Below are 27,167 nucleotides of genomic sequence, written 5' to 3' on the forward strand. Positions count from 1 at the left end.
TTTTCAAGGTAAAAAGCTCTGTGTGGTGATAAGGCGGCTCTACAGTGGCTTAAAAACTACCAGCACATTCGACATATTTACGTGAAATAAATAACTGCCCGGTTCTTTGAATTTGAGTCAGTGTCTATTAATTTTGGGAGATTCCCGGGGCACTTCCTGTTTTGTAACCCAAAGTCAACAGGAAGTGACCCTGAAATGCTCCACCTTCATCAGGAAGTGACCGAAAATCAATAGAAAACGATGTGAAATGCTCCAAAATCAACTCGTTGCCTGGCATTGGCTGCCATGGACAGCCCTAGACGTCCAACCTGTTTGAGGTGGGAGGGATGGCAGTGAATGAACATTCCCCTCCAGTTCAATCGAACTGGATGTCTATTAGTGATAAACCTTCAGCAGAAGGATGAAAATATCTTGTTTCTCTGTTTATTAGTTGTTTTGTTGAACATCCTAGAATTTATTCCTGACCACTGTATCGATTATAGTCTGTATCGCAAATTGTATCATGAGTTACCAAGAGGTTCCCACCCCTAATATTCACCACACGTAAAGGTTCAGTTGATCAAACCACTTTTAATACAGAGACAATACAAGCAAATACAAAATGCAATTTCTAAAAAAAACATTTTTCAAGGCACAAGAAAAAAATCCAATATATAGGGCGCTATGTGAAAAACAATTGTCCCCATACAGCTGCAAGCTTTACCTGTTATTATTTTAACTGAAATCAAGCCTTTGCAATAATTGGAAATGAATCTTGCATTTCGCTGTGGCGGAATTTTAGTCCAGAATTCTTCACAGAGTTGTTTCAACTTTGCCGTACTGGAGTGTTTTCTAGTATGAACTGCCCATTTAAGCTAGTCATTTTGATTTAAATCCAGACTTGGCCACTAAACCTTTTTTCCATTTGAGCCATTCAGAGGCAGATTTGTTGGTGTGTATCAGATGGTTGTCCTGCTCCATGATTAGGGTTGGGCATCGAGCATCGATGGGATTCTGGGGCCGCTCAATTATTAAAATTTTGATTCCAAGTTTCGATGCCCTGATCGCCGAGCAGAAAAATAGCTGCCCAACACCACGAAGGAAAAGCCACATTATGACTAGCTCTTTTATGACAAAATCATATGAAGTGGCTAATTTAGCTTAGCATAAAAATGTGTTGCTTCACTTCACATAAATGACAACATAGTAACAGAATAAACAAACCGAAATAATATCAGACCCTCTGTTAAAACGTGCAAACTTACAGATTTTGTTTTATCAAGTGTTCCCAACGATGTGTAGTGTAGAGGTGGTGTGTAGCGTCTGCACACCTCAAGGATTCTTTTAAGCTAATGTAGTAAGTTCTTTTTGCCTGCTGCTTCCAGTAGTTATCGCTAGGGGAAAGCAAAGCGCACATAGCAAAACCAAAGAAAAAACTGTAGAGTCCGGAGTTACAATAGTGACAACATGTAGACAGATGAACAATATATCAGTTTAGAAAGAAATCTAACTTAAAAAGTAGTCAACTTAAGATAAAGGGACAGAAAACTCCCCGCCTGACATCCCTTAACTAACTTGTAGAAATACCACCCAAATCAAACGATGCAATACAATAAAGGCCTGCAGCATTAGACACTAGTGGTGTCAACAATAATCGATGTGGCGATGCATCCCGATGCGGGGCATGGACGATTCGATTCGGGCAACAAGCCGAATCGATTCAGCGCATTTTAAAATATATAAGTACGTTCAAAAATCTTCCCTGCGCAATTCCGGTGATGCAACGGATTTGGTTTCCCCATTTGTATTATTATTCTCATGTTTCATTTTTTACACACTGCATAACTCTGGTCAAGTTTCCCACCAACCTCGTAGAAGCCAAAATGTCTCCAGATGTCTGCTTTCAATGTCTTAGGTGCATCAATAATCTTTCTCGCTCCCTATTTCTCCGCTTCAGCCATTGTTATGTTATGTCCTATCTCTTAGAGGTTAGATCTTGTGCCCGAACCCGAACGGGTCGGGTCCAAAATGTTAAGCATTCACGTTCGGGTCGGGCGCGCCGGACTAATAAATTTTTTAAAAATTAAATTAAAAAAAAGGGATAAAACCGAGAGCAGGCTCTCTGTATTGTGCATTTGCTTGTGAATGCACATGAACACAGTGGCACCGCCCGCTTTTTCTTCTTCTCCTCCCGATGTGGCGCTTGCGATTCGTTACGAAAGACACTTTTATTTATGCACACAAAGGCAACACAAATGTGATCCTTTTGAATCTTCTCCTCTGTGTCTGCAAAATCGCATGTTTTTTTATTTCTTTATATTAAACTTTCCCAGCGTTATTTCATTGTGTAAATGCTTTTATAATGATCATAAGAATATGTAGACTAGTTAAACATTAAGAAAACTTGCGTTTTTTTTTCTGCTAACTGAGAATTCGTTACGAAAGACATTTTTATGCACACAAATGTGATCCTTTTGAATCGTCTCTTCTGTATGTCTACAAAATCGCATGTTTTTTTTTTTATATTAAACTTTCCCAGCATTATTTCGTTGTGTAAATGCTTTTATAATGATCATAAAAATATGTAGACTAGTTAAACATTAAGAAAACGTGCGTTTTTTCTGCCAACTTGAAGAAATGAAAATAAATTGCTGCTGCTGCATTTTTTTTTCGCGTCACTCCGACAAATTTTAAAAAATAAAATAAAAAATTCGGGTTTTTCGGGCTGGGCCAGGTCGGACTTCAATTCCAGCGGGCCGTGTCGGGTCGGGCTGGATTTTTTAGGCCCGATCTAACCTCTACTATCTCTCTGCTCTCTCGATTGCAAAAAACTGATATTTCCTCCTGTTGAAACAAATTGTTAGGGCTGCTAAAATGCTGCTGCACTTCATTTTAATTCATTACTTTTTATTGTTATGTGGTAGTAACGGATTGCATTTCTAAGTTGATTGCACATATATAGTGGGCTAGGCCTACATTTTACTTTTGTTCTACATTGCAATTTAGTTGTTTTGTTTGCAACTGAACTGATCCCTGGATTGATATTGCGATAAAGATGCTGCTGCACTACAATATTTTCTTTGTCGTTTTCTTTATAATATTTACTTGAATATTTGTATTGATGGGTCGTTGTGACTAAAATACAGTGACTGTTATTACTGATTTTGCACAGGAGTTCAGATGTTGCACTGTGTGAAAGGCTGCTACTGTGTGTAAAAAAAAGAGAAAGCCCTGGTCTCATTCAAAGCACTAATTAAATAGTGTGATCTGTTTTTTTTTCAATATATATATATCTGAAAGTATTTTCATTTGACTTCAACCAGGAGTGACACAAGAGCCAATAAAAAGTTGTTGTGACTGACCGCTTGTGTTGGCTCATGATTCACGAAAAATATGCTTTGCTTCAGAATTCTAATGCATCCCAGGCTTTAATGCATCGCGATGCATTGCCGAATGGAACCGAATCGAATCGTGACCCTCTGAATCGAATCGAATCGAATCAAGGCCCTCCGAATCGTAATCGAATCGAATCGTGAGGGCAGTGCCGATGCACACCTCTATTAGACACTCTTAAACATAGGCAAAAGACTATGTGGAAATGTTTTCTCCGTGAGCTTTGTGAAAGTGCACTCTTTTGGAAAGAAACATCATATTCAAGTTCAGAGACATATTTATATACCAGTTAAAAATAGCCCTGTGAGAAGTTCATAGCAAAGTTAATTGAAAGTTCATATAATTTAAAAAAATAATTGAGAAGAAATTAATATTAACTATGCAACTTTTTTTACCCTGGCTATTAAATGAATCGAAATCGTTTAGAGCCGGAATCGAACTGTGAATTTGAAACCGTTCAAATTCAAACGATGCCCAACCCTATCAATGATCCAAGAGCGCTTGAATTTGAGGGCATAAACTGATGGCTGGACTTTCTCCTCCAGGATTTCTGGTAGAGTGCAAAATACATTGTTCCATCACTCACATCAATTTGCCGTGGTCCTGAGGTAGCAAAGCATCCCCACACCATCATCATGGTTCACTGTTGCCATCCTTTTGAACAAATGTGCCATTTTTACACCAAATTTAAAAGGCTGCACACTTTCGAATGAGTTCACTTTCTGACTCTGAAGTCAACAGAAGGTTTTTCCAAGTCTTGAGCATCATCAATATGTTTTTAAGATTAGTTCATAAGCTTAGGGTTACTTTTTAACCCAATGGGGCCACATTGTTCTTGGCATCAAAGGCCAGCATAGATGCAAACTTGAACATTTGCTTTGTTTTCAAAAATCCCTTATCATATTACACCCTGGTGCATTCATTAAAATCCATGTGAAATTGATTTTACACAAATGGGGAAATTAAAAAAAAAAAAAAAAAAAAAAATCATAATTGGTTTCCTCAGACATTACATTTTGGACATACATTTTAGTAGAAATACAGAACTTTTTTCCAAACTTTGAACATTTTTGCAAGTAAATTCAAAGCAATGAGGTGTACTGGGAACACAAAAGGATTTGGATGACAATACAGGTAGTCCCCGGGTTACGAACGAGTTCCGTTCCTACGCTTGCAAAGTAACCCGAATTTCCGTTTAAGTCGGAATTAACCCTTGAAAATGTCAAAATAACTATCAAAAAGTCCAAAAGTATTGTATTTGTTTAACGGTTGAGGATACACTGCCCTCTGAGGGCAGCGTTGGGTCTGGCTGCACTGTCGTTCGATAATGCTTCCATACAGGAGCACTCAGACGTCTCATATGGATAAAGGACAGCTGCGCTCTGGTTTGGCCCACACAAGGCTGTAAGTTGTTTCAGCTAATATATCTTTGTGTATGCATTTGTAACAAAGTTTAGAGCTACAGTCTAAGGAGTAACGTGATAATTATTAAATGGTTATTAAATATTTACTTTTACCAATGAAGGGTCACAATAAAGTATTGATTGCTATAATAGTATGTTCCTTGATTGATTGCAGTAAAGATACATTTTAGTGATTGATAACTATAGACATGTTTAGTTCTTGATAAACCTCCAATGTCATTCTGACCGGTCTAAACCGGCCCATCTTCCACAGGTCAACTTCAAGGGACAAGCCTCAGACATTGAGATCTAAACTGTATGGGACATTTAAGAAATCATACTGTTGCAATTTATTACTTGCCAAATGCTATTGCTTCATGAACTGAATTTGATGTGATAGTTATGGAGATGTTTGTTATATAATTGCTCTAATCAATAGCTGCTTGCATTAAAGAAAGGCTTTTGCTCATTTGTTAATGTTTTGTCTTGAAGAAGCCTTGAGGAGGCCTCTTACCTGTTCAAGGACAGGCAGAAGAGGCAGTTTTGCTTTGCTGAAATGTGCTGACACACATGTATATAATTCCACCTACATGCACACACATAGCCAAACAAATACAAGGGGTATGGCCAGCTTGCTGCTTTCCCTTTCCCTTTAAGGGCAAGACACCCATCTGTTGCTAGGGCCATTCCAAATAAAAAGCGAGGTGAAGGAGGGGCTAGTTAGAACGATTGCGGAAGCTGGATAGTTTCCCTTCTTTCTCCTTGCAAGCTTTTCAACCAAATTGAGTGGCTTCTCTCCTTAGTTTGGGTAATATAAATGTCTACCTAAGGATTCGTATTTGAACTTGACATAACGTGTGAGCGATTGCTACGAGAATTTTAAATACATTAACATTCATAGCATTTAAGGTAGCGGACTTTTGTAATGCAAATTAGGCTAATTTAATCAACTAAATTTACATATTGATCAGACTCGATGGACGTTTGAACACCAACCGTTTCGTGTCGACTGTTTTATTGTTAAAATGCGTGTCGTTTTGAACAGATGTGTATATATGTGTGTAACAGCTTTACAAATGGTCAAAAGTCAAGGAAGTAAAAAGCTTCAAAAAGCACAATTGCTTTGTTTGCTGTCTGTCAAGCTGAACAACTTCATGTTTTGTGAGGACAGAACAAGTCATGTACATAAAGTAAATTACAAAATTTAAGCTAATGTGAGGTACAATTAAGTACTGTTTGTGAGACTGAAAAAAAAAAAAAAGACTGGCGGACAAGAAGTCGAAATCACAAGTCGCGTACGCTGTAAACCGGGGACTACCTGTCGGCCAATCTACTTGAGACATTTATCAAATTAACATTCTTATATTTGTTAAGACATAAAAATCAATCACAGTTGTTGATCTCATTATAATCATCGGCTGTACAAAGGTACAACGTAACACGTTGGTATGCTTTCCCAACTGCCTCCTTGTAGTCCTTAAGAGAAAAGGGTTTTTCTGTTCCTGGTATGGAAGTTACTTTTGTGCCATCAGGGTAGACCAGTAAGTAAGGACCACCTTCAAAATTTCTGTTAAAGTCTGTCAACCTTTTTTCAGCAGCTCTTAGCAGTTGTTCAACATCTGATCCTGGATTCACAGCCAGAGGTAATACCATTCCTCTGACAGGTTTCAGCATTCCATCAGTTGGTATCATCAAACCGATTGAAATCTTAAAAAAAAATATATATATATATACATGATGACTACTGTAAACAAAGTCATTCACATGCTACAAATACATGGAAGAAAAACACGAAAGAGTTACCTTGACAGTGTTGTCATTTCGTGGCACAGTTTTCTTTTTAATACCTGACATTTTCTCCTCCTTTTTTAGACGTCGGAAACTCAGGAAGGAAGCCAGTGCCCTCTGTCTTGTCCTTACTGCTTCAAAAAGCATTTAGATCAAGCATTAATAATGCATGTTTATTTAAATTGACCTTTCGCAAACTCCACCTCCTAAACTGCGATTGACCAATCATACGTCCTCGAGACCGTTGTAAAGGAGCAAGCTCAGTCAAGCTTTCTGATGTCCTATTACCCAATGGGTAATGGGTATTACCTGACCCTAACCCTGGTTAGGTTAGGGTTTTTGGTGGTTTTGTGATTGCCCGCCATCATAAAACTTTACGGAAGAAAACGAAAAGGCTCAACAAGCTACAGACATCCAAGTGGTGAAGCGATTTGCCTATTGAATATCTAAATCAGACACTAGGTATCCCAGGAGTACTAGTCCTTCTCAAAAAATTTGCATATTGTGATCCGCTCTGGGAATTTGATCCGCTGAACAGTCGCCAGACTCTATAGCTGGAACAGCGGTGAGTCTGGAGTTCGAGGCTAACATTTAGCTGGGAGTGACTCCGTATGAGCAGACTTCTTAATCCATTGGACTCCAATTTTTTTTTTTGTCTTTGGGAAGGGAAAGAACCACATTTATACTGATATACTAGTCCTTCTAAAAAAATTAGCATAGTCATAAAGTTCATTATTTTCTGTAATGGACTGATAAACATGAGACTTTCATATATTTTAGATTCATTACACACAACTGAAGGAGTTCAAGCCTTTTATTGTCTTAATATTGATGATTTTGGCAAAAAAGTCAAGAAAAACAAAAAATCCCTATCTCAAAAAATTTGCATATTTCATCCGACCAATACAAAAAAAGTGTTTTTTTAATGCAAAAAAAGTCAACCTTCAATTAACTATATCAGCTATGCACTCACTACTTGGTCGGGAATCCTTTTGCAGAAATGACTGCTTCAATGCGGCGTGGCATGGAGGCAATAAACCTGTGGCACTGCTGAGGTGGTTTGGAGGCCCAGGATGCTTCGATAGTGGCCTTAAGCTCATCCATAGTGTTGGGTCTGGTGTCTCTCAACTTCCTCTTCACAATATCCCACAGATTCTCTATGGGGTTCAGGTCAGGAGAGTTGGCAGGCCAATTGAGCACAGTAATGCCATGGTCAGTAAACCGTTTACCAGTGGTTTTGGCACTGTGAGCAGGCTTATATAAGGCTTTTAATTTTTTGCAGCTCCAGACATTTTTTTTTTTTTTTTTTAGTCTAATATATAATATTAATATTTAGTCTAATATATTTCAACATTTTGGGTTGCCGACCCCTGTCTTAAGGCAAGATGAAGCTAACGCCTGAGGCTAACTCACGAGCTAAGTATGCTTTAGTAGAGGCAAGAACATTCATAAAACTGGATATCCAAGTTGTAGTTAATGTAATCTAATATTATATCTTAAAAGGTTGACATCGCTGTAACATCTGTAACGCTTATAAATTAATGTCTACATTCGTAAAGCATTCTTTGAGTGTGCTAAAATTAAAGCAATGCTTCGTTTTATACAGTAAATTTAGTGACCTAGTAAGCACCTTGAAAGTATTTTGTTTTTATTTTTAAAGGAACATTTTGTAAATGAACACTTTAGTATCCCAACCCAATGCTTGGCTGTAAATGTTTAACCTAGAGTTGTCCCGATCACATATTTTTGCATCCGAGTTCGGGTCACCTGATTTTGAGGATGTGCTGATACCAAGTACCGATCCGATACCACAGCAATTTATTCATTTATTTAATAATTTGTGACTAAACATATATTTTTTGTTTCTTTAGACGGTATCCTTGTCCATCTTAATTGTTTTGCTGCTTTGTAGCCTTTAAAAGAATCTTCCAATCTTCTAAAAATGTTGCATAGTACAAAACATACATTTTTTTGAGGACATTCTTATACATCTTACTTTGTTGCTCCAAATTTTAAAAAACAAAAAAACATTTCTCATTCTGATCTTCTAAACATCAGGCCCGATTCCTGATCACGTGATTGGATCAGAGACATCCCTCATCATTATACCTCTGATTAATTTGTTTCTTGTAGCACTAAATTCATACGCTGCCATTGACAGCTAAAGACGTTAAATGTATTTGAACTGGGAAGGCTGGCATTTAGTGATCATGTTTCACTGCCATTGACGGTGATTGAGGTCCAATCGATCCAATCCCATCGAACGATCGCCGTCAAACACTTCTGTGAAAATGGATTGGACATCTATAGCCATCATTAGCAGCCACTGAGTTAATATTTAAAAATACATTAAGAAAAAAAAAAAAAATTAATATACGATATTTTTGAAAAACGACATGATCGGGCCTTTTTTCCCGATCATGTGATCAGATCGGGGACATCCTTATTCTAACCCTTATTCTAACTATTCCACAAAGGGCCGCTGTGGGTGCGGGCTTTTGCTGCAACCCATCAAGAGGACACCTTTTCACCAATCTGGTGTGTTATGAGTGCAATCAGTTGATTGCAGTCAGGTGCTTCTTATTTCCATTGAAACCTAATTGGTTAAAAGCTCTGTGCTGGATCAGTTGGAACAAAGACCAGGACCCACTGCGGCCCTCGAGGACCGGTTTGCCCACCCCTGTTCTAACCTGTGTGCCTCGATAGCTCGTTACAATTTTTTATATTTTTCAATATAAACCTCCGCTGCATATCGTAAACCCGTTTGCATAAATCTAAAGAGTGTCGCACTCATATTGCGCCAAAATAAATCACTTAAAACAGTCCGGTATATGTCTGCCTGCAATGTTGCTCTAAGTGTTGAACATGTACGCTTTTGCTTTCATAGCTTAGTATATTTTCAATAGAACGCTACGCTGCATTTTGTAAACCCTTTTCCCCCAATCTGGACAATGTTGCAGTGGTTTTGCGCCAAAATAAATCCCTTAAAACTAGAGGTGAAAGTGGGCCGGAACGCACCGGAAATTCTAGCCACTTTCACCCCTGCTTAAAACACTCTGGTATATTCGTCTGCCGGTAATGGCTGAGCATTTAGAGTGACGAACCTTGTCTGATTCGAAACCGTAACTGGAGGGGGTCAGAGCTTTTGCGAAAGGTCAGTTGTTTACTAATCCAATACTATGTGATTCGTGATTAAATGACTTTAAAATTTTACCTTCATGGCTACTTGTCTGATTAACATCGAATAACACTGCAGTGCTTTTCCCACAGGAAGTGCAGTATGCTTGATACTCCTGCAGGTTGGCCCCACAATAGGAACAATTCATTGCATTCTGGGGAGAAAGAAGAAAAAAAAAAGCACCACCATCAATTATTTGTTTCATGTATAACATGTAGGAGATGGTGTACCCATGTTTATACATCAGATATTCTGAATATGTGAGCACTGGAAGTTTATTGAAACACTTCAACAGACTAAAATTTTTTCAGTTCGGTTTACTTGTGTACCGTTTCTGTTTTGTTTTATGCATTTTTTTCCTCAGAAAATGTATCATTAGTGTATATATCATTTTCCCCCCTTTTCCGCGATCGCGTTTATTTTTGTATTCAATAAACCCTTGAACGCATCCCTCCGTTGTTTTGTGCTTTGAAGTACAACCTTGTTTCCGCAGTAGCGGAAACTACCATCGGCAATAAAATAAACCACACATTTTTAAAGATGGACTCGCTTTTTCGGTTCTACTGTCATGAACGCATTGTGTAATTCCCCCTTTTCAGCGATAGCGTGTATTTTTGTATTTAATAAACCATTGAACGCAACCCTCCATTGTTTTATGGTTTGAAGTACAACCGGTTTTCCGCAGTAGCGGACCCTAACATCGGTAACAAAATAAACCACACATTTACAAAGATGGACGATGGACTTTCTTCCTTGGCTCTAAGATCGCGTAGCAACTTAATTTCGGTATGTTTTCAGTTAAATTTAGCTATTTCCAGCTTGCCATGTTAATAATTGTGATGTTGTGATGTCTTTTCGTCCTACTGCGAAGAGGAAGTGATGATCGACCAGCCATGATATTTACCTGATATTTATTTCTTGCATGTTGCCAGGCCTACCAAAACTTCTCTTAACTGAGATCAAACCATCTCTTAGATTTTATCTAGAGCATACTTCGGCTTTTGGAATATTAGCTTGTGAGCAATAGTTAAGTGTAGCTTTCAAGTTGTCTTTAGACTTGGCTCCCATGTAGTCTAAAAAGTCAATCAGTTCCTCGTCTTCACTGTCAAGTTCCTCATTTATAGCCTTGTTCAAAAGATCCCGTTCCTTCTTGCTAATATATGAGAGAAATGACTCGAACAGCAAATCTGGTGTGACGAACTTTTCACCAAACAGTAGGGCTACATTGAAAGCTTGCGCGATCCTACATGGAAAACCATGGTCCTGAAATCCTTATATCAGTGAGCGACCAATGGAATTCCATTTTCTTCCTTCCTCTTGGGGTAGAGCATTGGTACTTGCACCCTCAATTTGCTTAACTAGCATGACCATGTGCGGCGGGGCAGTTGCATTTTTATTATTAATATGGGCACGCAAGAATTGATAGGCAACTTACTTTGACATTTTGCAGTATGGTTATTTTCTCTTCACAAACATTACGGCGTCGCAAGAAAGTTAATAGTGCCTCCATTCCACTCTCCATCTTGGTTTTGTCTACGACACACGGTAGAAAATATGATAATACTTTTTAAAAATTAATACATAACACCAATATCAATAAATAATATCTTTCACTTACTTTGCTATTACGATTAGGGAGCCTCTTCGCCACGTTGTCATAAGCAAACGCTTGCACCTGCTGAGTAAGTACAACTACGCATGCCAAAACTCTCAGGAACTATGGGAAAAGGTAATATTTTTTAATTTATCCTTTTCCACTAACTAAACGAGGTTGGCATGACATTAAAACGAAATTGGCACTACGTTAAAACGAGGTTAGCAATACGTTAAAACGAGGTGTGCAATAGTTTGAACCAAGTTGTCAATTCGTTAAAACGACCTGGTAATACGTTAAAACGAGAAAGCCCTGGTAGAAATGTTTCACTAACACTGGCAGCTCTGCATTTCTTTAGCCATTTAAATTTAAAATTTAAGTGCAATTCTTACATACGACTCCTCTAACAACTGCTCCCATTTCAGCCGTGCCGTCACAAAATTACACTTGGCTGTTCCTGGCATCGGCTGGGTAAAATGCTTTCATAATGGATTCTGTTTATGTGTGTCCACCTTTTCATTGACCACAAAAAATAAAGCACAAATATTCTTGTTAAACTTCAAGAAAAAGAAAACACACTCAACATACAACTTGCACACGCTAATCATCACAAAATCCACAGAGTAGCCAATGCTTATAGTTGCGAATGACAATAAGCATTAGCAATTACCAGTGCATCTTAGCAAATAGCATTGGCAAATAGTTTCCATGTTGGCCTAGCAATAGCAGTTAGCATCTACATACATAGACACTTCTACATTAACAAAGATCATCATCCAATTAAGGTAAGGCAAGGCAAGGCAAATTTATTTATAAAGCACAATTCAACACAAGGCAATTAAAAGTGCTTTACATCACATGAAGATCATAAAAATCACATTTAAATCAATACAACTTAAAAACCAAGACAAAAGATCGTATTTGATCACAAACAGAATAAAAATAAATAAATAGAAATAAAACAAAAATAAAAATAAAACAAAAACTAATACTATAAGCACAAGAGGAATAGAAACCAAGTAGATTGAAATATATAGACAGTTATGGATATGCAGTGCTAAACAAAAGCGTTTTTAGCCCTGATTTAAAAGAGCTAACAGTTTGAGCATACTTCAGACGTGCAGGTAACTTGTTCCAGAGGAGAGGAGCATAATAACTAAATGATGCCTCACCCTGCTTGGTTCTTGTTCTTGGAACATACAGAAGACCGGTTCCAGACGACCTTAGGGGTCTAGATGTCTCATAGGAATCTAACAAGTCAAGCATGTATTTTGGTCCAAGGCCATTAAGTATTTTGTAGACGAGCAGTAGTATTTTATAGTCTATCCTTTGACTCGCTGGAAGCCAGTGTAGCGATTTCAAAACCGGTGTAATGTCGTCCAGCTTCCTTGTATTTGTGAGGACTCTGGCTGCAGCATTCTGTACTAGCTGCAGCTTCCTGACTGATTTTTTATCAAGACCTGTAAATATACCCTTGCAATAGTCCAATCTGCTGAAAATGAATGCATGCATAAGTTTTTCCATGTCTTGTTGAGTCAGAAGCCCCTCAATTCTGGTTATATTTTTTAGGTGGTAATAAGCGGATTTAGTGACGGACTTTAGATGGCTATCAAATTTTAGGTGTGAGTCAATAATTACGCCAAGGTTTCTGACTTGATTTGTAGCTGTAAGTGACAAAGTGCTAAGTTGCCTGCTTATCTTTGACCTTTCCTTTTTTGGCCCAAAAATGATCACCTCTGTCTTCTCCACATTTAACTGGAGAAAATTCTGGCACATCCATTCATTGATTTGATGAATGCATTTACTCAGGGAGACTAAGGGACTATAATCATGTGGGGACACAGAAATGTACAGTTGTGTGTCATCTGCATAGGCGTAATAGGAGATGTCATACTGTTCCATTATGAGCTAACGGAAGCATATAGATGTTAAATAAGAGTGGTCCAAGAATTGACCCTTGAGGGACTCCACACGTGAATTTGGTTCGTTCTGACTGATAGTTTCCGATTGACACAAAGAAATCCCTTTCATGTAAATAGGATGTGAACCACTGAAGAATAGTGTCAGTAAGCCTTACCCACTGTTCCAATCTGCTGAGTAGTATGTTGTGATCAACCGTGTCGAATGCGGCGCTGAGATCCAATAGTAACAGAACAGATGATTTGCCTGCATCGGTATTCCGACGATTATCATTTAGGACTTTGATAAGCACGGTCTCGGTGATGTGGCCGAAATCCAGACTGAAATGAGTTAAAAGATTGTTTTGCATCATAAAAGTCTGGATCTGTTCGAACACAACCCTTTCGATAATTTTCTCCAGGAATGTCAGATTTGATATTGGCCTGTAATTACTAATGGTTGAGGCATCCAGATTAGATTTTTTTAAGGAGAGGTTTTATTACTGCAGTTTTCCAAGTCTGAGGAAACTCTCCTGTTTGGAGAGAAGTATTTATAATCTGAAGTATGTCTGGGGCTATGCAATGAAAAACCGTTTTGAAAAAGTTTGAAGGAAGGATGTCAAGGCAGCATGTTGTGGGCGTTAATTTTGACACAATTTCTATTAAAGTGGCATCGTCCAAGAGGCTAAACTAAGATTGACGTGGGGGACATTTTGGGAGGCATTTAGTGTAACATTTGTTAATCTGGAGTTGCACACAGTCTGTCTAATCTTTAATACTTTGTGTGTAAAGAATGCTGCGAAATCATTACAGGACACCTCAGATGCCAATTCCTGAGGTATTGATGCTTGTGGGTTTGTCAGTTTGTCAACAACAGAAAATAGTGTGCGAGTATTGTTGGTGTTTCTACTAATGATCTCTGAAAAATATGACTGTCTAGCATTTTTCAGTTCCTGGTTGTATTTGTGAAGACTCTCTTTGTTAACAAATTAACATAACAGTTGCCTTATTACATTGTGGGTTTTTTTTCGTAAGTCGGCCGATCTTGAAAAAAAAAAGTCAAATATTGGCCTGATGTATCAGCCGGCTAATTCATTGGTTGACATTTAAGAAGTACTGTATTGGCCCGAATAAAAGACCGTGTTTTTTGCATTGAAATAACACTGAAAAAGAGGGGTTCTTCTTATATTCGCGGTCTAGACATTATACCCATTCCCGACGCTAGATGGCTCCAGATATCAATGAAGCGATGTTCTGTCATGACAGATCTCAGCTACTCTCCCCATTCACGACGCTAGATGGCGCCAGATATCATTGAAGCAAACGATAATCTGAAATGACAGATTATCAAATTAGTTTAGCCATTTTGCATTATTTTATTGCAATGTTTTTCCTTATTCAGATTTGTTTCAAGACTACAGTTAGACTTTCACTTTGTTAATGCAGTTATTGCAATTTTGTTGTTTTATCACAATAGATTGGTTTATTTACATTTCAAAACCAGAAGCCATTCATTCACGAACGTGACTGCACTTTAGTTTACATATTTAAATGTTGAGATATTAAGATTTGAATGAGGCAAAACAACATGCTTTTTTTCCTCTTAAATATACTGTTACAATCATTTGTTTCAGATATACTGTAATTATTTTCTGTATAAAAATTTGGTGTCCAAAAAGTTTTTTTTCCCTAACTTCAGTCTTGAAAAAGAGGGGGTCGTCTTATAATCACGGCCGTCTTATATTTGGGCCAATATGGTAGCTGCACATTTACATTAATGTACATTGATAGGTGACGAAATAAAGGTAACGCTACTTTGCTCAACACCTATATATGCATTTACAAATCTACCTTCAATGGTCTTTTCCACCGTGGACATGATCACAAAACAATACCTACCTACCACAGTATACGTTTATGAGCCAATTTTTGTTATTCAACTTTGTCCAGCCCTCCACAACGTGTCCAATGGTTTGTCGAGGTGTTTGGGTGTTGGCAGTAGCAGCAGGAGTCATGGTCCTCATGTCTACTTCCATCATGAGTTTGCTTTCGTTGTCGTCCTTTTGTGTTTGAGTTGTGGCAATTGGCATTCATGTTTTCCTTTCTGCGTCCAGTGTCGTCCTTCTACGTTCGTGTTGTGGCAATTGGTTCCAATGTAATAATCTGCCTCTGCTGTTGTCCATTTGCGTTCATGGTTTTGTTTTTAATTGAAAAGCGTTTAAATTTTGCAGTATGCCAGACACTTATCAGCCACTGTATGGAATTACTTTGTTTTATTGATCATGGTCTCATTACTCATATCGCAACAAAACTGGCATTTGAACAGAGATGCGTGGGCTTTTTGAATCAGCTTCACATTAATGGAGCAAAGACTACGAGAGTGTGAGAGCAGACCCTCTCAGTGCTCAAGACCATATGAAGTATGTAGTTTTTTTCCCCATTTTGTCATTTGCACATTTACAACCCCTAGCAAAAAGTATGGAATCACCAGTCTCGGACGAGCACTCACTCAAACATTTTATTTTGTAGAACAAACTCAGATACAAAGCTTGAAAAACATAACTAATTAGTTCAAAAGTGCAACTCCTTGGCATTCAGAAACACTAAAAGAAATGAATTAAAAAACTTTATGGTGGTCAGTAAATGTTACTTTTATAGAGCAAGTCCAGGGAAATATCGAATCACTCCATTCTAAGGAAAAATATATGGAATCATGAGAAACAAACAAAGAAATAACAATCGAAACACATCTCTAGTATTTTGTTGCACCCTCTCTGGCTTTTATGACAGCTTGGAGTCTCTGAGGCATGGACTTGATGAATAACAAACAGTATTCTTCATCAATTTGGTGCCAATTCTCTTTGATTACAGTTGCAAGATCATCCTTGCAGGTCGAGCCTTGCTGTGGACCATTTTTTTCCATTTCCACCACAGGTTTTCAATAGGGTTCAGATCTGGGCTATTTGCAGGCCAAAACATTGACTGGATGAGTCTTTCTCCAAAGAATGCTTTAACAGTTTTAGCTCTATGGCATGATGCATTGTCATCTTGGAAAATGATTTCATTATCCCCAAACATATTTTCAATTGAAGGGATAAGAAAACTGTCTCAAATTTCAATGTAAACTTGTGCATTTATTGAAGATTTAACCACAGCAAATCTCCCCAGTGCCCTTGCCTGACATGCAGCCCCATATCATCAAGGACTGAAGGAATTTTGATGTTTTCTTCAGGCAGTCATCTTTGTAAATCTAACTGGAACAGCACCAAACAAAAGTTCCAGCATCATCAACTTGTCCAATGCAGATTCTTGACTCATCACTGAAAATAACCTTCCTTCAGTCATTTACAGTCCATGATTGCCTCTCCTTTGGCCAATGCAGTCTTATTCTTTTCTGTTTAAGTGTCAATGTTGGTTTCATTTTAGCTTTCCTGTATGAAAATCCCATTTCCTGGTTTAGGTGATTTTGCACAGTTCTGTCACATACCTAGACTCCAGCTTCCTCCCATTTTTTCTTCATTTGTCTTGTTGTACATCTTATGTTTTCAAGACATATGGCCTTTAGTTGTTTGTCATGACGTTTGGATGTCTTCCTCGGTCTACCAGTACGCTTAAGTTTAACAACCTTGCCATGCTGTTTGCACTTGGTCCAAATTTTTGATAGCTGCTGACTGTGAACAGCCCACATCTTTGGCAACCATATGTGTAGCGTTATCTTCTTCAAGAAGTTTGATAATCCTCTTCTTGGTTTCAAGAGACATCTCTCTTGTTGCTGCCATGATTCCTGTGAATCCACTTGGTCCAGGAGCCCTCCAAGGTGTGATAACTGCACTGTTTTTAACTGCTGACTAACGAGCAGAGCTAATCTGAGGCTGGGGCCCAATTAAGGAAAGGAAATTGACTGGGTGTGTCTATTTTTTTACTCAAAATTGAATGATTCTATTTTTATTTCCCTGCACTTGCTCTATAAAAGTAACATTTAGTGACAGTGAGTGGCGCTGTACGAGTATGTATAATGCGTAGAAGAAGAGAGCCTGACTAGGATGCTATGTGATGTCAGCATCTGCTCACTGCTACGAGTTCCTTAAAAATTAATCGAATGCTTCATATGGATACTTCTTTCTAAACAAGCAACACAACAGATTCTAAAACAAAAGATGCTTTTAATAATGTTTATTTTAACAGAGGCGCCAACGCGCTACAAAAAGTACGTAGCTGCTTTAATAGCTACATTAACCCGATGTAATAATACGACTTATTCTCGTACTATTCCGTCCGTCCGTCCGTCCTACCGCTTAATCCGGGGTTGGGTCGCGGGGACAGCAGAAGACAGATGTAATTTATTGTCTTACTTACCTGGTTCTGACTGGTTAGAGAACTGACGCAGCGTGTCAACTACGCAGCACTCAGCCATGCTGTTGGCACTCGGCACTTGTATTCCATGAACCCGGAGGTGTTTATGCATATTGGTCGTGCAGCCACTTCTGCATGATATAGCTGTGTTGCAAATGTTGCACTGAGCTGAATGTTCATTAATCCTTGTGAAGTTGAGCCAAGCTTTTGAGCGTCGCTGCCGCTGCCGCCGCAATGTATCCTTGGGTGACATAGAGTTGCAATGCACAAACGCACACTTCACATGGCTGCTTCTTCGTGGTGTTCGGCAGCTATTTTTTTCCTGTCGGCGGTCAGGGCGCCGAAACATAGAATTGAAATTTTAAAATTAGAACGGGTCCAGGGATTAACGGATTGTTAGTCCCGGATCCCATCGATGCTCAATGCCCAACCCTATTTATCAGCTAGGTACATTGTGATTAGTATTGAATATAAACAGTATATATTCATATGACGGAAAACACTCAGGTGACTTGAAATTCCGCTCTGAGACCCCCAATTTGGCCAAATTTCAAAATTGTCCTATATGCATCATTTGAAAGCTTAAAATCTCAATTTTCTGGGGGAAGAACATTTTTGAACAGGAGGGCATTTAAAAAAAATAAAAATAAAAAAGTTTTTTAAACAGCAAAACTCTTATCTGGATGTGTCAGCACGCGAGAGCAGAATTACAGACTTTAACTAAGCCTGTCGCAATATGCAATAATTCCATTTATCGCGCGATAAATAAAAAAGAAGGCGGTAATTTTTTCGCTGCGATTTATCGCATCGCGTGCATGTGCGTGCGGCAGATGTGTTGTTAAAAGTTCGGATTCCTTGTGACCAACTGCGCAAAATGCATCTTTGTTCCAGGTCCAGCAAAAAATAGCGCCAGAGCCAATCGTTCCCATTATATCCTATTGTTCAACGTTTACCGGCCGCGTCAGTGCTCCAGAGTGACTGCGGACCATCTCCTGCGCGCTGGTGTTGTTGACGTGTGGGCGCTTCCGTCAGGAGTGACATTTCGCGCGGGGCGGCTATTTTTCGGCACAACGCTGGATATTTACAATGAAGTCCGCCAAAACATTGTTACCGACTTGGCTGCTACGAACAACCTCGCTTTGACAACGAACAGCTGAATGAACATTGAGTGGCAAATTAAGAGCGCTGTGCTTCAAACTCGTCCTGTTTATGAAAGTCGATTGTCGTATGCTGGTGTTGTGTAGTAATGAGCAGACGTGCCTTCAGCGACGTTTACTAACTTTTTTAACGCGCGCACACACTAGATATCATGAAATAGCAAACTAGATGTGCTACGTCCCATGCCATTGGCTACGTGAGCCCAGAGTGATTATGGGACACGTAGTCCATATACTACATTAGTGCTGCAACAATTAATCGATTAACTCGAGTATTCGCTTCGAAAAAAATATTCGAATTAAATGTTGATGCTTCGAGTATTCGTTTAATTAAAGTGACTTTGTAATGGTTTATTTTGAAAGTGTTTGCATTTAGTTTTATTGATTTGGGTGGATACACTGCCTTCTAGTCTGCCTCAATTCACATGGCTGAATCCAGGTGCTCCCTGTTAAGACCAACACAAGCAAAATTTTGTTTGAGCTAATGTTTTTTTTTTAATGCATTCGTTATTTAGTTTATAGACCCTACCCACGTGACGTCACAACTCCGCTCTCCTGAATGGTACCGCCCAATTGTCCGTCAAAACATAGTGTTAACCTGTTACAGCTACGTACATTCCTCCTATTTACGGCGTGTTTTTCTGCTCCTTAACATTAATAATCAAAATGGTGAAGGCGTGTGTGGCTGTTGGTTGCACTAACAGAGAAGATGGAAGGAGAGACTTGAAGTTTTACCGTATTCCGAGGGACCCAAAGAGGAGAAAACTGGGCACCAAAAAAATACCACAGACTATGTAGTAGTCATTTTATATCCGGTAAGATGCATTTAAGATATACTTAGAGGGTTTTGGGCTGACAAATAACCACAATTAAGATCATTGCTAGGCTAATCGCCGACAACATACACGTATGTATGTAGTGAGAGTGCTATCGCTAAACCATATAAACATTAAAAGCCTTAACTCCATTGACAAACGACATGAAATACATTAGACTTGACAGTGGATGTTAGCAATAACAAAAGATTTTGAATTGAAAATTTCGTAACTCATCTTTCCAAGCACAAGATAGATTCCTGCCGAATTTTCGTGGACGAGGACCTGTTTCACCCAACCAGCAACGAAGTATTTATAAGCCTCCAAGCTCTTAAAGTGTTTTTCAAATTTTCCTGAGAATAGGCTGATTTTGTGTGGACAAGATAATTGTAAATATCAGCGTAGCAGATGTCAGGCAGACAGGGCGAAGACAGTGGGTCGAAAAACATCGATTTGGGCATCAAATACGGATCTGGCGACTGTATAGAACGAAGTTTTTCCACATAACGCCTTTTATGCAACACATCCAGTGAGTTTACGGCATCAGAAAGCACCGGGTCTTCCATGAAATGCATTTTAAATTCCTCGATCAATTGAAACCAATGCTAATACAGAGACAAAATGACGGGCAAGTGGGCAGAACCATACAGCGAGCACGTGGTTTTGTGACGTCAGTGGGTAGGGTCTATAGGTATATTTAGCCTATTTTTGTGGGAATATGTGTCTGAATCATTTGTTAAGAGCATTGTAAAAAAATTAGCATTTTATAACATTTAAACTAGCGGACTTTTGCGATGTAAGTTAGCCAATTGTTCTTTTGTTGTACATAGATCCTCATTTTTTTTTTTAAAACCGTTTGAGGCTCAGCTCAGGTAATTTAATTTTTCATGTTCCTTATCCGATTACTCGATTATTCGAACTAATGGTTTATCGATTAATCGACTACTAAAATAATCGATAGCTGCAGCCCTATACTACATCGATGAATTCTAAACTGTCATGACTGAATGGAAGTTAAGAAGGCAAAATCAATCCATACCGGTGACTATAGATAATAATTCAGTACGTGACACAGATGGATTCGGACCACAAATAGGTTGTTTTGCCCATGTAGTAAACCAAGCTGCTAAGAGAGCTATAGCAATCAACAGTTTGGCCCACCTCACTTTACAAACAGTAAAGATTCTTCTCAGCACTTTTCTACAAAATTTCTGCAGATCAGTAAGAAGTAAGCACATAAATATTATGCACTAAAATGCATGATTATATGATGGCAATTTAATTTTTGCTCATTAGCACAAAAAAAAAGTTATTAAGTGCAATTTTTTTTTCTTGAAAAACACATTTTATTTATTCTGTGTTTCTGTGCGGTATTAATATTGTTTTACTTAATAGGCATGGACTATTGTTTTTAGTTGTGATTTCTTAAACAGTATTTTTGAATTTAAGAGTAAACATTTATCGTGTTTAAATGGGTGTACTTGATCTATTAATATTGTATTCTCACTGTTTTATTGTAAATTGGTTTGAAAAAAAAAAATTCGGGGGGGGGGGGCGCAATAATATCGAATATCGCAATAATTTATGAGAAAAATTATCGCACACTAAAATTTGTTATCGCGACAGGTCTAACTTTAATGAGATATTATCGCGTTCTTACCTTGTTTCGATCCAAAAACTCCATGTAGCATGTATCGCTGAGTTTCAAGACACAGCTGTGAATGGCCACAGCTGGATTTTTGGGGTATTTTATGGGTGAAACATGGTAATATAACAAAGGTCGCGATGCAGAAATCGCAGACATCAAGGAGTATTCGAGATTTTCTTTTTCATATATTTACCCTTTTAAACGTTTTTTATTGTTTTCAATTTTTCTTTGTTTGGATCGATTATCATCTAAAATATTGGGGAAAATGCAACAGTAACGAAAAAAATACAATTATGCGATATTTATGAGGTAGATATCCGTGACTTATTTACAGACGCCAATTTTTTCATTGTGATGTAATTTGTTTAAAAGTTTAAAATATGCGAGTGAATAATTTTTTTATGTCTTTTTTTTTCTTAATCTAAATATTAGACATCAATTAATGATTCTAAGCTAAAAATGACAGACATTTCGAATAATAAATACGATTACTAACCTTTTTATGGCTAGGTTGAAACAAAAGCGGTTGCGCGACGTCTGTAAACGGGGGTTTCCAGGATAAAACGGACAAATGAAAAATAGTTTGGGGGCTTATTGCGCCATGAATCTGCTATGGCAGCAAATAGACATATTGTTTCATCAAACACAACAGTTCTTTTGGCTTAAAATACAGCAGTTTAATTTGAAGAGGGGTGCAAGAGCAGAAACTGCTTTTGTCTCTTGTCTGTGTTTTTCGCCATATACATATGCCATTTTCCTTTTTATTCTTTTTAATACATACAAAATGTTAACATTTTATTTATATACAGGTAGTCGCCGGGTTACAAACGAGTTCCATCTTACACTGTCGAAGTAACTTGACTTTCCGCGCAAGTCGGAATTAACCCTTTAAGTACCTCTAAATACCCCCTAAATCTCTAACTATTCAAAAAGATGCATTATTCGTCATTGCACTGTCCTCGCCAAGACGTTGGAGCTAATTCCTAGCTAAACAGCGAGCTAAGCTGTAATCTTTCTCCTCTCTCTCCCTTTGCTGTGGGATTACCTTCATGGGAGCAAATGCACTCTTCCTCGTGTGTGCGCGTCTGCTCTTCTTCATGTGCGCAAATCTGTTCTTTGTGTGTGCATGCGCTTTTCTTCGTGTGCACAAATACGTTCTCCTTTGTGTGTACACGCGCTCTTACCTGCATGTGAAAGTACTACCCGCTCTACGCTTCCTGCACCAATATAAAAGCATGCATCGTAAAACAAAAGTCATCATTATAATCAAATAATAACATTTTGCTAAAGGGCAGGAGAGTCATATTAATAAACTATGAAATGCGATACTGTAAGGTACCATAAGGTACTGTTTACGTGGGGGGAAAAAAAAAGGAGACGAAACAGCGGAAGAGACTCCGGCGTCGTAAAGTCGAAATCACCTAAGTCTGGTACGTTGTAACCTGGGGACTACTTGGAATGGGAAATGAATGAAAGTTTACCTCTTGGGAGGATAATTTTGGAGGCTCAGGAATTGGCAGGTCTTGTTTTCCGACCTCCCCGCTGGTGCTCGGCTGAAGGAACTCCACGGCTGTGTAAAAGTCACCAGAAGCCTTTGCCTGAAGGGTTGTCATGCCTGATTTGAGATCCCTTTTAATAACATCAGACAATCTCATTGTAATGGTTCCGCTTTTTTGTGTTCCCACCAAGCTTCGATCATATGCTATTTTCCAATCGATGGGTTCTTTTGCCAATTGCTTTGACACTTTTGTTTCCTGCTGGTTTGGTATAAGATTCAATTGCACAGATCCTGCAAATTCAGATGGTTGTGAGAGACCCGTTTGCTCCACTGCAGTCATACCAGTCGATGGCTCTGGCACTTCCTTCGCAAATGACACAGGCACTTCCAGTTGTTCTTCCTTTGTTGTATTAGAAAATTGCTGCAAAACACTACTTTTCTCTTCTTCCTTCACATTAGCCAGTTGTTTAGTATGCTCCATTTTAGGCCTTTTGGCACAGTGCGCTGCTCCAGTCTCCACGCCAGGAATGTTCAAATCAGGTGGTTGCTGTTTGACAGCCAATGTCGGTCCAGCCGATATATTGTGATCTTTTTGGGGAAAGAAAAGAAACACCCTTCCTTACTCTGAGTATAAGACAAAAACATTTCAGGCACACACATATTGAAATTTAAAGGACTGTGGAAAATTGACTTTTTTAAGGGCCTGTAGCCCTGTCTGTGTAATATTTATTTTTTTGGAGAGAGGTGAATCCTCTTTTTTTTCCATGTAAAATGCAAAAAAAAAAAAATTTAATGCAATGCTAAGTTAGTAACTCCTTGACCTAAGACGGCCGATTGTGCCATTTTTCAAAGGTTCGGAATTGAGTAAAAAGGGTCGCGTTTTGAATTTAAAAAGTAAATGTATGTTTTTCTGCTTCATGCTCGTACAGCGCCGCAGCCTCTCGCCCTCCCTCCTGCTAAGCAGTGAAGCCCAACTGTCCAGCTTGCATTTGGTACTTAAAGGTAATGATGACTGACAGGTTTGTAGCTTTGATCTTGTCAGAGAAGCTTGGTAGCTTTATGATCAAAGGCACAAATGCGTCAATCATGATTAAACTAGCATAACACCTGGGTAAAGGAGACGCCTGCTGGAGAGACTGTGGAACAAATGGCTCGGGCCACTCACATATATTTTGGAAATGCAACACCCTAATGTAATACACCCTACTGGACTGTAATTCGTGCACATTTGGAGAACATTTTCGGGCAACAGATCTCTTAAATGCGAATGTTTGTATCTGGGTGATTTGAAGCTGCGAAGTCGGAACGTCAATGATAAAAAACTGTTGAAGATTCTATTAGCAGCCACTAAGAAATCTATTCCTAAAAAATGGCTTAAAGAAGAATAGCCTACTATTGAGAGGAATGCATAGATATTGTACATTAAATTTGCATCATGGAGAAGCTGTCATTTTCACTTACATTTGAGATTGATACATTTGATATGGTCCAAGTGGACAGAGTACGTGAAACTTATTAAAATTGATTTCAATTGACGCTCAAAAGAGAAAGTACATCCTAATAATGTTGGGTAAAGAAAAACAATACCTGGTGTGACGCTCAAAAGAGAAAGTACCGCCTACTTATGTTGGGTAAAAAAAAAAATTAAAAAAAAAAACAATACCTGATGTGCTCCAAAATATTTTAAGTTGTTGTGGGTTTTTTTTCAATTTATTTCTTCTTCGGTTTCCTTTAAAATAAATATGTAATGAATCAAGAAACAGACTTCTTCATTCACTATTGTAAGTACAATGTATATTACTTGTGAAAACCGAAATAAAACGGGGGGAAAAATAATAAACTTCCATAAGTGTGCTGTGGCAACTCGTTGTGGAAGTGAGAGGCCATTCTCAGCAGCATGAGCGTCAAAGCGTGAGTGGATTTGACTCAAGGAAACATTTAATAAAGATAAGCATTTTTCTTCTATTCTTGTTTAAAAACAACAAGAATTATATAAAAACACACATTGTGAAGGTGGCACAGTGGGAAAGTAACTTGTTTGCAGCTTTTGTTTAAAAAAAAAAAAAAAATCTTTTTCGGTATCTGGTCGGGACCCGGTATCGCAGATTCTCAAAATCAGGTAACTCGGACACGGGTGCAAAAACATCCCCAGTTTTATGTCCTACTCCTGTTGCATTAGGTTGCTGTTGTCATTTTACCAGCCATTTGTAATGAGATTTCAGTTGAAAGGCCATCATTTACAATCATCACAACTATAATTGACAGATATTGTAAGAATGCAGTTACTTTTCATAAGTATAATACCGGTATATTCATATCTTTTGGAAAATTTCAAATATTGAGAAACAAAAAAAGTCACTTTTAGGGATTTATGATCAGTTTTTACTTGAACAACAGAAAATACTGGTAGTTTAAATAAAAAACATTAACAGTAAAACCGCTGTAGTGCTGCAACGATTAATCGATTAACTTAATTCTATTTAAAAAAGCTTTGAATCAAATTTTGCTGCTTTGACTATTCGTTCAATTAGAGAGGCGTTGAAATGGTTTGAAAGTGTTTGCATTTATTTTTATTGATATTGGCGGGCACACTGCCCTCTAGCGGAAACAATAAATATGACATATCTCATTTAACATGGCTGATTCCACATGCTCCCCGTTAAAACCAAAATAACATAAGTTTTTGTTTGCTAATGTTTTTTATACATTTGTAATTTACTTTATAGGGATATTTAGCCGTTTTTTTGTGGGAATAAGTGTTTGAAGGATTTGTTAAAAGCTTTGTAAAAAAAAAAAAAAAAAAAAATTTTTTTTTGCATTTATGCTAGCACGTTTTTCCTCAGCAAGTTAGCCAATTGTTCTTTTGTTGTACTTACTCGTTTATTTCTTAAACTGTTTGAGGCTAAACTCAAGTATTTCATTTTTAAATGAAAGTGCAATTCTGCGTAGTTTGAAGAAACACTCGAGAATTTTATTTTGTATTCCCATTTTAATGCTCTTTTGAAAGTGCAATCTTAACAAGTTTTTATTCTGCAACGCAGTCAATGTTCCTAATCCGATTACTCGAACTAACTAGTTGATAAATTAATCTAAAATTGTCGATAGCTGCAAAAAAAAAAAAAAAAAATTCAACCAATTTTCAGAATCTTGGGTGTCAATGTATTACTCGTTTCAAGCTTTATCCACTCAAAGACCAAAAAAAATAATTTTACATTTTTATAAAGTTTTCCTCGTGGTCAACGGTAACCGCTCGGTAAACAGCTAACTTCTACTCACGTTAGGATGGATTTTCGTTCCTCTATAGATGAATATGGAGTAGAACATTACAAAACAGTAAAGCATTATTTTCCAAGAATTTTGAGGCCCAAATACTATGAATGTTAACAAAGTTACCAACCGATTTTGGCTGAATTCCTCACGGAGGCTGTTGCATTGTTCAGTAAGGACCGCAGACGGTCGTTCTCCTCTTGGTATGCTTTTATCATAAGCGTAACATCTTGAAATATGACATTGGCGAAATTGTTAAAACGTTCAGTCAAAAGCGTTTGGAACGTTTCCATCTGGATGATGGTCGACATGTTAGAACAATGAAATGCAATGCAAATAGCATGCAACTACTGTTGTAGAGCTCAAACAGCATTAACGACAACGTGAAGAAAGGATACCCGGAAGGTAAACGTCAACAACAATTCCGCTTTTTCCGGTCATCTACACTTGAAAACAAACATGTAGGTTCATTACCGCCACCTCTTGGTAGGGAATGTAATGACCATCGCGAAATAACTGATGGAAATAAACTTTTTCACACAGCAACACTCACACTGACATGACCAGTGGAGGACTTGGCAATTTTGGGGCCTAAGGCAAACATATCCAGGGGCCCTCTTCATGGGTGAGGGGTTAAAAAGGTGAGAAGGGTGTGGAGGAAATATGTTCCGGTACACTAGGGCTGTCCTAAACGACAAATTTTCTCCTTATTAGTCAGCCGACTAGTTTTACGATTAGTCGACTAATCTAATAATTTTCATTTTATTACTAATTTAGCAATGAAATTTTTGTTGACGCTTTTTAATTCACAAAACCATTTTGGAACATTTAAATTCTTTATTAAAGTATAAATAATCATGTAAATAACAATAATCAATCACAAATAAACAATGAGGTTAAATGCTGATAGCATTTAGTAATGCAAAAGAATGGAAAGTAAACAGATTCAGAATACTGACTTTGCCTTTCCAACATTATTCAAAACAACTCTTAAAAAAAATTCCAGCAATATTATTATAGTATACTACAATATATAACAGAAGTATAATAATTATAATAATTATTCATTGCCAATCATATTTGTCATAGAGTGTCATTTGAAAGCTATTCTTAGTGTAGAATCTGTATTCTGTAGTATTTACTCAACATATTATAATATTAATTCTGAAGTATGTGGGATTAACTCCAGAAATCGT

The 27,167-nt window shown here is 37.9% G+C and overlaps 1 protein-coding gene across 8 annotated transcripts; it reads right to left on the bottom strand.

The window, feature by feature from the left end:
• Positions 1 to 572: 572 nt before the first annotated feature.
• Positions 573 to 26,359, bottom strand: LOC130922294 (uncharacterized). Of its 8 annotated transcripts, XR_009064474.1 has the most exons (8): positions 26,102 to 26,359; positions 22,688 to 23,292; positions 17,590 to 17,908; positions 11,360 to 11,847; positions 11,177 to 11,274; positions 9,778 to 9,895; positions 6,579 to 6,694; positions 573 to 6,482 (listed from the first exon to the last, which is right to left on the bottom strand). XR_009064474.1 is itself a non-coding variant. In XM_057846985.1 (5 exons), the coding sequence occupies exons 1-5, from the start codon at positions 26,280 to 26,282 to the stop codon at positions 6,454 to 6,456; spliced, it is 1,005 nt and encodes a 334-aa protein (XP_057702968.1). In that variant the 5' UTR covers positions 26,283 to 26,359; the 3' UTR covers positions 573 to 6,453. The 8 variants fall into 8 exon arrangements, 4 of the variants coding, with proteins under 4 accessions (XP_057702968.1, XP_057702965.1, XP_057702967.1 ...); XR_009064473.1 differs by having other exon boundaries at positions 11,177 to 11,847; XR_009064471.1 differs by lacking the exons at positions 11,177 to 11,274; positions 11,360 to 11,847.
• Positions 26,360 to 27,167: the final 808 nt, after the last annotated feature.

Source organism: Corythoichthys intestinalis, chromosome 9 (genome assembly GCF_030265065.1).
Source record: "Corythoichthys intestinalis isolate RoL2023-P3 chromosome 9, ASM3026506v1, whole genome shotgun sequence".
Taxonomy (NCBI): domain Eukaryota; kingdom Metazoa; phylum Chordata; class Actinopteri; order Syngnathiformes; family Syngnathidae; genus Corythoichthys; species Corythoichthys intestinalis.